Source organism: Durio zibethinus, chromosome 14 (assembly GCF_047325235.1).
Source record: "Durio zibethinus cultivar Kanyao isolate XHJ-2024 chromosome 14, ASM4732523v1, whole genome shotgun sequence".
Taxonomy (NCBI): Eukaryota; Viridiplantae; Streptophyta; class Magnoliopsida; order Malvales; family Malvaceae; genus Durio; species Durio zibethinus.
Window position 1 is genome coordinate 18306867 of NC_143175.1, and position 12992 is coordinate 18319858.

Here is a 12992-nt window from a genome sequence, read left to right on the forward strand (position 1 = left end):
ACCGGAGGGACACCGTTGCGGGGTATCCCACCAGCACCAGCAAAAGCAAATAAAAACTCTGCAACAGCAACGATACAGTTGCTAGCAAAAACCTCTTTTCTAAGTTGTTTTCCATCTGCATTTTGGAAGAGAGTTTTTTTTTTTTTGGGGGGGGGGGGGGGGGTGGGGGTGGGAACTCCCCTCCCACTAACTTTTGTTCCCTCGTGTTGTAAGCATTGAAGGTCCCTGCAAAATAATGTTGCTATTCTAAAGATAAGACAATAAGAACTTCTATATCAGGAAACCTTTTCAATACAGCTAATGTTCTTTTCATGGGGTTCACCATTATTTTCACCAAAATCACCAAAGCTTTCAAAACCCTACATCCTCCTTGTTCATCCATCTATTCTTTCAAGGTAGGGACTTGTCATGTACAGCAACATATAATCATTTTCCTTTTTCTGGTGATGATGATCAATATCGATCCTCCATCCACTTCGAATCAAATAAGCAATGTTTTGAGGCTACGATGGGGAAGACGAAGGCTTGAGAAATTACCCTGGGATTCATCACCCATACTGATTCATGTTTTTCATAAATTACATATTACAGGTTGGAAGTATTTACAGAAGAATGAAAAAATTGAAACGCCATCCAATGTTCACAAAAGTTAAAGCAGAGTGCTTGTTTCTAAAATGATGCTTTTTGACAGGTAGATATTGATACATGTCATACTAGTACACATGCTTGCCCATATATTTTTAGATATTTTTTACTTGAGACAAGGTTAATTTTATCTGATTTATTTGCCTGATGCAGAATCACCAGATCTCAACTCCCTTTCAAGTTCATCAAACTCCCAATCACCTATCTCCTCTGTTGAGTAGTCTCGGCCAACCTTCCCAAACTCAGACTCAAGCTTTGCCAGTTCTGCTGCAGGGTCTAGCAGCCGCTGTGTTTCAGGATTCTCCTTTGTGTCAGGTTTGGGTTGTGTTAATTCCAGAGTTGGGCGTGGAGATGAAGTTTCCTGCAGCTTCTCAGTAGGAGTATCATCTTTTGGAGTCTCCATTTGTAAAATTGGCCTTTCAACAGACTCAAATTCCACTCTTAACTTTTCAATGTCATCAAATAGCTCTTTAACCTTGGGGTCATCCTTCCTGGATAGGAGACAGGAAGATGTCATTTACAGGGGATTTGAGTGCACAAGGAACTGATGGATTTGCATGCAAAATGTATTTATCTGACCTTGAAATTGTCCCATGCTGAGCATAAAACTGCTCTTTCATGTTATCCACCACACTGAAGGTGGTTATAATCTGAAACAAGGAACCAGTAAATAGATGGCTCTATAACCAGGCACCTTTTAGAGACCATCTAATAAATAAGCTAACACAGCTATAAATTCTAGATTCACAAATCTCTTAACCTTAAAATTTGGAATTAGAAAAACCTGGGATTAACTAGTTAAAAAAACAAAGACTAAGCAATATGGATTTTGGTTGTTGCAAAAATCACTAAAAGAGAATGAATCAAAGAATGAAAAAAGGGGAGAGTAAAAATCTGCATCAGTGGGGTGTAAGTGCTAGATAACGGCAACTCAAGGCATGCATGATAAACTAAATATCTTTTGTCGACACCTTTTGAAGAATAAAAGCAATGACATTTGTACCTTGGCTTCATAATCCAAATATTCTTCCTCAAGATGTTTACTCGGGTTTAATTCTTTGGAATCCTCATTACTTGGGCTAGATATCATCTCTGATCTGTCTTTCCAGGTGAAAAGAATTAGAAATTGCAATAAAATAGGTTCTGTATTATTTATGTCAAAAAATACAGATTACCTCTCACTCAACTTCTTCAGGTTCTCTACAAATTTCCCAATATGGCTAATGGAAGGGCCCAGCTCCTTCTGCAAAAGTGTACAAAGATTCCAAGAAGAACACGTGAGAGAAAGAGAGAAGGAATTACAGCAAGACTTAATCATAACTTTTAGGTTCTCAAGCTAAGTATTTCTTCCAATGGAATGTGTTGAATACCTTGTAAGCAGATAGAAGTGTGATGGCCATGTTCACAAAATAATCCTCATGTTGCTCCAATTCCTCACTGGAAAATGAAAAAAGAGTATCAACCAAAACATAAACAAACCCAGTATTGAAAGTTTTCAATTTATAGAATTAAGAGCAGAATTCATAATATTTTCTTTCTTCAATGCAGATAATTTAAAAAACAGATTCAGTAAAGGAAGATAATTAAAAACATAATTGTTGCACACAACGAAAGAAAAGATTACATACTTGACTATCTTGTTCTTAGTTTCTGCATACGAGGACTGGAGAAGCCAAGTATCTTCCAAGAAATTAATCCATGTATGAAGAACTTCTGCTTCTGCTCTACATGCAGAAATGGACTTTGACAGTTCATCTTCCTGATAACAAAGCAGAGAGACTTCTCAGATATTTGAACCATATAACAGCCCATAAAATTATGAAGAATATTATAGCTGTATACAAATAATATGGAAATTAGGAAGAAAAAAAACACACCTTTGTTTTCAAATGGGCAATAATCTGATTGTTAGCTTTGTCAAATTGATCCCTTTCTTCCTTTACATTGCGTAGGCGAGCATTAGCAGCAGCCAATGAGATATTAACCTACACCATATTTCACCAAAAAGGTAATGGGACAGAATCCACCTTTTATACAAAAAGTAGTTAAACAAAGATAGAACTATCTATAGCATGAATTCAATGGAGGTTTAAAACCTAAAGGTTTTTCAAGCTGCCTCATTTGCATGGTTATATGGGAGCTCTACTACTTCATAATTGGAATAATATCCATTGATTACCAATCAAGTGCAACAAATGATACTTAATAAAAACAGGTTTAAGTGGTGCAATGAAATAAACATATAAATCATTCTTAAATCTTTCATAGTTGTCTGATTTACTAGCTTTAGTAACTTATAACTTCACCGCTCACCCCCAAAATACAAATATATACACAAAAGATCTGCTTCAGTAAAGCATACTGTCATCGCCAACAACATCAATAGAATGCTGAACAAAAGAAACAAAAATTATAAAGTTAAAAGTAAAATGAGGGAACAATACATTATACACGTAGGTAATCAGAATCAAACATACAACGGTAATTCTTGATAAACTTCCCACTAAACAAAGACTGCAAATAGGGTATTCAAACAAACCCCAACTGCATATACTGTAATCAGGAAATTTAATCCAGGGATCACCTATGCTTCACATGTATGTACACTAAACAAATATGGTTACAGGTACTCCAATTATGTGGGATACAAAGGCCGGTCCACTGTTTGGCACAATGAATTCCTTTGGATCATCTAATTTCAAAGGTAAATCCCTTTTGGCTATAATCCTTAAAATCACTTGGAATGCTTTTAAACATGGTATCTGGTTGGATACAAAATAAAAGGGTATTTGGTAAGCAGAATGGTCGTAGCAACTCCATCTTGCAGTTCGTGAAGGAAGCTGTGAGCTACTGGCTACATTGTACATGACATTTGTCCAATAATTCCATCAACAGGTTTCTTTGTCATAGTTGGAATCTTGATGAAAGAATGTTAGATTAATTTTTATTTCTTTTTTCATTGTTAAATATTTGTAAAAATTATTTTTTGTAGCAGAACTCTGCTTTTTTGGATGAATAAAATATTAATTATCCAAAATAAATCAGAATCAAACATGCAAAACACATTCCAGAAGCTGTATAGGTTTTCCAACATGTAAGAAACAAGTAGAAACAGAATGCAGTAGAAAGACCTTTTTCAGCTCCGCTTCAAGTTCATCTCTTTGATTCTCAAGTTCTGAAATCTCAGCTACTATTTCCTGGATATTGTTCATTAGAAGAAAATTTCAGATTTCCCATCCAAAACAAGTAAAATACATCAAAACTCACATGCTGAATTGCTCAGACTTTGCATGGCTTCATTGTTCTAATTAAAGCTTAGTCAAAAATGAATAAATAAACCTCAAAGATTTAACTTTTTAAAAAAAATTTTATAGTGTATATATTTCTTTGGTATATAAGGGCACGCATTGGCCTTACTCCTTAGGCTACATGAATGGAGGTAGCCCTCTCCCATCCTCAAAATGCAACAACCTCCAGGGTGGAGTCTCATGTTCTAACCGTTAATAATGTCCCCTAGGGGACTTTTTGAAATTTGAACAGCTTATGACACCACCTAATCAAAACTAAATTACCGCTATGCAGTATCATGGCACAAGAAATCATGAAAATATGGAACTATTCCTTTGTATGCCAGTTTCAGAGAAAATAATCCAGGAAATTATTTGATATGTTCCAATACAAACCTGCCAAGGTCATCAACTAGTTAAAGGCACTGAATAGGCAGACACTGTAGGATCAGAAGTATAGTAAAAATCTTCCCCAGCAGACCTCACTAAGCCAGTCATGATTTTGATAATGCATTTGATTATAGACAGAAAGAAAACGACTAGCTATCAGACTCCAGAGACGACTTCTAGCAATCAAATCTTGCATTCTAATCTAAAATTGCAAGATAAGATTTCCTTTCTAATCTAGCAGTGCAGACAAGGGTAACACATCAGCACAAGTAAACAACCTTCTCTCTTCCATCAGCTTCACTTGCTCTGGCCACACGAACAGTTAGGGCCTCCTCCTTCTGAAGTCTGCCAATAACAAAAATAATGACCAGTTCATATGCAATGAATACTTTTTATTGGATAAATATTTAGATAATCCTAATAAACTTCAGAATCAGTTATAAGGAGACTTCAGATTGCAGTATATCTTGCTTTAATGTTGTTGCTTCAAGGATTTCATCCAGAATTCAGATATCCTCTAAAGTATAAGTAGAAAAATCCAGGCAAGCATCCTAAGAAACCACCAGAAACAGGTTGTGATCTCTTGAAACAACATTTACCAATTAGCATTGGCAACCCAAGACTAGCCTTTTCATCATGAATGATAAACAAAAGCAACAGGAGGGAAATTTTGGTCACAGGTCAAATAAGAAATATATAACCGCACCAAACAGTTCAGCAGATATCCTTTAAAGCAACCATGAATTCTGGCTATTCAGAACAATGCTTCACTTTCTCAAAAAATTCAAATATGAGCTATATAAAAAAAGTAGCACTGCATTTTACAATTTCAGCACCGAAAAGAAATGGATGCAATTTTTCTTATCCAAAAATAAAAGTAACTTATGAGATATTTAAATGTAAAAAAAGAAACTCAATTGGCTAACACTAGGAGTGTAAATGATACATTAGTACTCGCAAGCTACTCGGATTCGATTCGAATAAAACTCGAATTCGGCTCGATTATTATTGAGTCAAGCTCGAGCTTGAGTAGCTCGACTCATCAATTGAGCTGAGTTCGAGCATTCTTACACCCGGCTCGAGTAGCTCACGAGCTTAATTGAGTTTTATATTTAAATATATTTTTATTATTTTAATTAATAAAATATTTCAAACTCGAGCTAAAGTTCGAGCACAAATAATCAAGCTTTTGTCAAATATAAGAATCGAGCTTATTTTTACATATTAATCAGGCCTAATCGAACGAGCTCGAGTAGCTCGATTTCTATCTTGAGTCGAGCTCGAGTTAGAAAAATAAAACTTGATTAAGTTCGAGTCGAGTTTCAAGCCTCGAATTTTGAATTGAGCTCGAGCTCAAGCTTAATACTATATCGGCTTGAACTCGATCGATTATACCCCTAGTTAACACAATGTATTACATAAAAAAGCAGCTGTTAATTTTTATCTAGAGTAACAGCTTTGGTAAAATCAAATATTATTTAGAACAACTCTATAAGATTCTTAGCATACCTATGATCTGAAATGCGTTTCTCAGCTTTTGCACTAGAGTTGGCAAGAGATTCTGATAAGACTTTCAACTTATCAACCTGCTCAAATAACAACATAATGCAGCTAATGTAAAAAAAAAGTCCCCACAAAATGCTAAATTTGCTAAAACAGACACTCATCCTTTTTTCAAAACTTTTAGCTTGAATGACAAAAAGGTGATATATCCTGAATGATACATTTTAGATAGAGGAAGCAAACTTTTAATAAAAAGCAGGTTGCATATACATATTCATGCTTATTAAAACATAACCAGAAGCAACCAAATAGCAAGAATGTTCATACCTTTTGTGCATGAATCTCAGGAGAGTCTCCATTGTTTAGAGACTTCTTTTTCAGCAAAATTCCTTCCAGTGTGGAACAGATTCGTATTTGTGCAAGTGCTTCTTTAAGAGCCTACCATAAAGATAGGGTGGTCAACTTTCATATTTTCTTTTTGGGGGAAAATATTAGGAAGTTTAACATCTGTTATAGGGGAGACATAGCCATGGTACAAGTCACTAGTTATAGATAAGCAGCTTGTGAATTAAAACATGAGTAGCTTCAGTAAACCATAATTTTGTTTTTATATTTTTCCTAGGGAGCAGTAGGCCTTGATTTCAAACTGTGGACAAGAGCCAATCTAATTAGATATCATAAAAAGGTAGAAGGTTATCAAATGTGCGGACTAGACATACTTAAGCTATATTTTAGTCTATAGATAATGGCTCTCAGCAGACCTTCAAACTTTTCTTATCTCAACTGTCAGCCTAAGCTGGTATGAGTTATCAAGATGCACCAAAATGAGAGAGCTAATCAGATAAAAGCCAACCGTATAAAGAAATGATAAGAATATCACCATGCGCCTAGGAAATTAAAGTGATTTGAAACAAGAATAAGAACAGAAGCAACACAAATAGATAAAACAAGAGTGAAAAGATAATAGTCTTGAAAAAACCAAAAGAATATATCATTTTGTGGCAAAGGAATACCAATTAACATTTTATTTCTGTAAGAAACTCCCAGTATTTCAACTTCATTTTGGTGCAGCTTTGTCTAGTGACAATGGTTTATTTGATTTGTGATTTCTTAAAGGACTATACACATGACCAACCTCAACAAAAAAGAAATAATTAGCATCAAGCAATTGCAAGATAAAAGAGCAAAATGAAACAATTTAATGTCATACCAGCAATATGATTCTTTTGTCATAGATTAACAACTTAACAGGAATTTCAAAAATTGTTTCCTTGATTTTAGACTAGATTTTTTTACTTAATACATAACACTCTATGCCTTCTAAACTAGCACAAAAAGGATAAGCAAATGTTGCCATAATTCAAATAAAGCTCACTGCTCACCTCAATAGTCGCTGTAGTTGTCTTTTCAGATGTATGATCATGAACTTCTGGAAGTTTCTGGGAAGCACTCATCTGATTGAGTTCTTTCTTGAGATCAGAAGCTTCAATATCCATTCTGTCATTGGAAAGCAGATCAAAGAAAAAGAAAGGTTAATTTCTCCTGCTTCAGTAAGCATAAACAATCAAGCACTTTGCACTTCAAAATACTAAAATATTCTGGCAAACAAGGTGGCTGCACAACAATATGAACCAAAAAACATGATAGGAGAACATTCCTACTTTATTAAAATAAGATGATCAAGTAGATTTATCACATAAATGCAATTTGGGCATGTGCAAATTATGATCAAATGTAAATTTTATTCAGGCCTAACAGAAACATTTAGCGGCCCAAAACACAAGATTTCAGCATTATCACAAACATAAGCAGAAAACTCAAAGTACAGAAAACAAGACAGGAAAGTGTACACATTACAAAAAGGCTGAAAGGCAGGAAATGGAAGCTCTTTGTTTTTGAACTACCTTACAAGATCGGCATTGATTTTCAACCCTGTTATGGCACTTTGTGCAAATTGAAGCAGTTCCTCCCGCTTCACCTATATATTCCCACATTTGAAAAGTTTGGGAAAAAATAAGAAAGAATCTTAAATGTGAATCTTCCTAAATAAATTGCATTGAGAAAGTAGCACGGGTTTGACTAATTACCAGCACTTCATCTTGGTAGCTAGAAAAAGCAGTAGCTAAATCTTGTATACTGCTCACTATCGCATTATGAACTTCTTTTCCTCCAGTGAGGCAGAGCCTGCAAGTATTATTCTACAATTAAAGGACATTTCCAAATCCAATTTAAGTTTAAGGCTAAATATTCGTAATAATAAATTATTAGTCTCACATAATCAAACAAAACCTACAAGAAGATGCAGAAACCAACATCATTCAGCAAGTATGTTAGAAGCAATCAATTGTAAAATCTATGATGGCAGGAAAAATAACATCTTTTTTTCAACACATTCAATGAGAATGGATTTAATTAAATCTGGAAAACCCTAAATGTTGGTGTCCCCAGCTATAATAAAGCAATAGTCATAAAGTGAGAGGACAGGACTTACCTGAACATCTCCAGGAGCAGAGAAATTTCTTCATCATTTGGTGCTTCAAGAATCTGAATCACAGAAAAGGTTTAACCTGCGTTAACCTCAATTATCAGAAATTCCAACGACATAAAAGTTCACTAGAAAAGTTGCATTAGAAACAAGAAGTTCTTTCTGTCATAATGTTAATCATTAAGGTTATCAAATAATGACAAAAATATCTCCAAATCCAGAACATGATTAGATGAAAATTTCAGAAAATTAAACTTACATGAAGACGGTCATGATACTCGAGCAGAAAAAGTAACATATCTATAAACAACTTAAATGTACTCAAATTTGATAAAAACACAACAAACTCAAAGCTTTCTGATAATGTTTTTCGAACATGATTCAATCACCAAAATTTCTACTTTATGATATTTAACTAAATAATGAACCCATGACATACTGTCATATTGACGTCAGTAAATGTGAGCCCTAAAGTTTCTTATCTGTATCATCTTATTTATTTCCTAATTCTCACTAACCCATTTTATTTAATGAAAACTAGATTGTTTTGATAGTGTAAGGTATAAAAGGGCTTGGAGCAGCCTTGCAATTTACCAAGCTTGATAGTAACTCAATGATCTTAGACAACATTTAAAGAGTAACACTCCACTTCTTGCATAGAACTTTAGACTAAGGACAATTTCCAATAAAGCCATTATAACCCTGGATCTATGAAGTCCTGGACCTAGGTATTTATTTGTTTTTGTTTGGAACATAATTCAGTTAGCAATAGAAAATGTTAAAAAACTTCATCAGGTTCATGATAAAATGCTAATTTCTATCTTTCTTTATTTAAATAATCTGTCTTGATTGTTTATTTTATCATTTTTGAAGGCAAGATCTATATGCAGAATGATCACACCTGAAACATTAACTTTTCTAAACCCTTCATCGCATGCCTAATCCTCTACAAAATTAGTCAAAAGCTACACTAGCAAAGCATAGAAATAAATGTTTAAAAAGGTATATGATATATTCAAGATTCTACTGTATCTTGACAAATTCAGATTAAAAAGAAAATATGAACAAATGACCAAGATAGCAAATCATACCATAGATATTGTTATGCCCTCCAAAGCCTGGCTATGAAGAAAAACTTCTCGAAAATTCATTGGTGCACCACCAACATCAGAGTCATAATACAAGACCTACCAATCAATAAAGAGAACAAAAAAAAAAAAGGAAAAAAGAAAGAGAAAGTCAGGATGCAAGAAACTTAAATGAAATGAAGCATTTTTTAACACTTCAAATTATTGAAGGCACACAACAATCAATCGAAGGCATTAGTTTCAAAACCAGCTAACAACAATACACTTTAACAAAATTAAACCTACCTAATCCTCTTGTTGACCAGACATTAACTAAAACATATCATTTACAACTCAATAAGTAAAGCAAGGCATGAATAATTAACAAATAAGCCGTTGCATATAATTTGGTTATCGTTAACATACAGGAATAGCTCACCATAGATGGTCTTTTTGGGTTCTCCTTTGCATCTTCAGAAGTAAGAATTTGCTCAAGGCTCTTTTGACTGCCTTCAGATGAAGCTCCAGATAACTTCTCTATTTCTTTGAGAGCAACCAACCATCTTCTCAGCAGCATAACTCTCTCAGAACCCCTACAAGAGGTTGCTGTTTCCTCCAATCTTTTCACAGTTTGCTTTCCACTCTTGAGACTCCTAGACCCCTGCATAAGGATGCAGCTTAAGCAAGTCCAATAAAATATTATAAGACAACCACAACAGCATAAAAAAAAAAAAAACTTCTATAAATAAACGGAACAAAATCTAGTAGTAAGTTTAAATCAAGATAACGAATTTCTAGCTGTTTTTAATATGATAACCAAATAGATCAGCAAGCTCTAAATTAATCCTAGGTTACATGTCACATTTGACATTAGATCAAAATATTCTCTTCCTAGCACCATTACTTGAAAAGGAAATTACAGAAGCCTATTAAAGTTACAAAAAAAAAAAAAAAGTAATATGGTTATAGGGCCTCAGTGTATAGAAAAATAATTCATTCTGTCAAATAGACGCATTTGTGAAATTATAATCCAATTATAATCCAATTTCGTTGATTTTTGTAAAGAATGCCTTCTTTGACATTATTAGACATATTTCATTATTCTCTAATTGAACCACCAAAAACCACAAGCAATTGAAAACGAAGATGAACTGAAACACTAAAATCTAACAATCATGCAATTTAAAAACAACAAAGAAGTTTCTTAAAAAATTACCCCAAAATTCCAAAATTTTAAAAAAATCAAATGCAAACCTTTCAAAGTAACTAACATTCAGCCTCAACACCTCAATACTCAAATAAATAATACTAATAATAAAAATAAAAAATGAAGAAAAAGATAGAAATTACAATGCGATCTTGAAAGAGTTTGGCTCCTTCAGCGACAGCTTGACCGGCATGATGAACAACGGTATCCGCATAGTTCTTGATGTTTCGAGTGAGGTTATTCTTGTTCCCAACCTCCACCGCTTTGTTCACCGCCGTTCTCAACCACGACATGTCGTTTCTTTTCTTCTCTCCCCGCCCGATCAATCGATGTAATGAGGTTTAACTTTTTTTTTTTTTTTCTTTTTGAGGATTTTGTAGGGTTATGGAGTTGGAAGAAAGAGAGATAAATGGGGAAATTTTTATTACTATTATTTTTGTTCGGACGAAGAAGAAAACACGACAAGTTTAGGGATGCCAACGAAGGAGGGTAGCCTGGACTTTTTAATTATATTTAATTTTTATATTATATTTATTTTGGGCTCTATACCGAATCGGTATGTTATATATATATCTTTATCTCTTTTTTAAGGATATTTAACGAGCATAGTAATTTTTATATTTGTAATTTTTTTAAAAAAAAATTTGTTTTTTTATTTTTATTTTGTATATTTAAATAATTTTTTTATTAATATATTTAATTCTTTTAAATAAAAATATATTAATTTTAATTAATTTAAAATAATAATCTATATTAATTAATAAAAAAATTTATTTATTAAATATATAAAAATATATATAAGATATAGATATAAAGTGATATTATATTATATTACTTGTCTTTATTTTCATATTTAATTAAAATTTAAAATTAAATCCCTTCGTACACATAATACAATATTTCTTTCCAGGTAAAAAAAAACGAATTCTGTATTACGAATAAAATTAACATTGCTAGATAAAGATGGATGTGGACTTTTTAAGAAGATTTGACGTGGTTTTGGACCCAACCTACCAGTCTTTGTCTGTCCTCCGAAAAGTCCGTTAGATTTTTCTTGACTTTAAGCTCAAATATATATTTTTCTCTTTTAAAAATAATAAATACCAATATTTCATTATAAAAAATTCAAAAATAATTAATAATTAATAATAAAAAATTTGGTTAATTACCTTCTACTCCTTAGTTTCATTTTATTATATGAATTTAAAAGAAAAAACTCAGAAATAAATCCGAGATTTTAAACATTTTTAAACAATTGTGCTTAATCCAAGATGATATTTGAAAAAAAAATTTCTCATATATTTTTTTAAAAAAATTTGTAATTTTGGGAGAAAGAGATTAATCTAACTTTTTCAAGTTAGAAACTTAAAATACAATATTATATTTGGATTACATTTTATGGATTACGATGAAATTTTAAAATTTTACAAACGAAAATAATTTTTTATAAATAATAATAATAATAAAAAAACATATCATTATAAAATTGGGCCTTTAATGATTTTAAACCCAATTTAGCAATGGAAATGGACTAGATTTCTGACCTAAACTAAAACCAAAGCCCGTTTAGATGGTGACAAAAGCTCAGCCTCTGGTTTAACTCAATATTGGGCCAACATCCAACTAAACCTATATTTGTATAATTATAAAGTTGGTCTCAGTCCACCTACTTTCCTTTCTTCTTTGAGGATTTTTTGAGTTTTTAATTAAGGTTAATTTTACGAATAATTTTTAAATTATAGTGAAACATTTAATATAACATTTAAATTTTAAAAATTTATAATATGATATTTAAATTATGAATTTATTAATTAATATAATATTTAAAGAGTTATTTATTTATAATGTATCATCATTTAAAATTAATTATGTTAAAAGTAAGTACCACATTAGTTAATAGATTTATATTTTGAATATAATATTAAAGATTTTTAAAATTTAGATATTATATTAAATAATTTATTATAATTCTATTCATGATATTAACCCTTTTAATAATTGAAATGGAAAGTCCGAAAAATATATTTCAATTCCAAGCAACCTTTTAAAAGGCGTATAGGTTGATGTTATCCAATGTTTTGTTAAGATATCAATTTATAAAAAAAAAAAATATTATTTCTGAGGAATTATTTGATATATCGATAGCATAATTTTTACTTTATAAGTAGAGGTGAAACATAACCCTTTGGTAAAACTAATTAAAAAAAGTTGTGAGATATGTGTTAATTTTTGTTTTGCATCAAAGAGTTCTTAAATTTTGCCTAGTACACCCCTTTTTAGATCGGACCAAATAGTGTGTCAATTTTTTAATTTTATTTGTAAAGTTAAAAAACTTCAATAATAATATATCAAATTATTTTTTCTTATATCTTTTAACTATTACTTGTTTTCTTTATCAAACAAATTCC

The 12992-nt window shown here is 32.0% G+C and overlaps 1 protein-coding gene across 4 annotated transcripts; it reads right to left on the reverse strand.

Annotated features, from left to right (window-relative positions):
• Nucleotides 1-525: 525 nt before the first annotated feature.
• Nucleotides 526-11030, reverse strand: LOC111293757 (uncharacterized). Of its 4 annotated transcripts, none has more exons than XM_022886684.2 (18): nt 10728-11030; nt 9817-10038; nt 9402-9497; nt 8317-8369; nt 7913-8009; nt 7730-7803; nt 7208-7322; nt 6153-6263; nt 5832-5908; nt 4601-4667; nt 3777-3842; nt 2523-2630; nt 2274-2404; nt 2016-2082; nt 1821-1888; nt 1649-1742; nt 1225-1295; nt 526-1136 (listed from the first exon to the last, which is right to left on the reverse strand). In XM_022886684.2, exons 1-18 carry the CDS (start codon nt 10875-10877, stop codon nt 782-784), a joined length of 2022 nt encoding a protein of 673 aa, XP_022742419.2. In that variant the 5' UTR covers nt 10878-11030; the 3' UTR covers nt 526-781. The 4 variants fall into 4 exon arrangements, 3 of the variants coding, with proteins under 3 accessions (XP_022742419.2, XP_089599763.1, XP_089599764.1); XM_089743637.1 differs by having other exon boundaries at nt 9817-10054; XR_002690647.2 differs by having other exon boundaries at nt 1059-1136; nt 1225-1339.
• Nucleotides 11031-12992: the final 1962 nt, after the last annotated feature.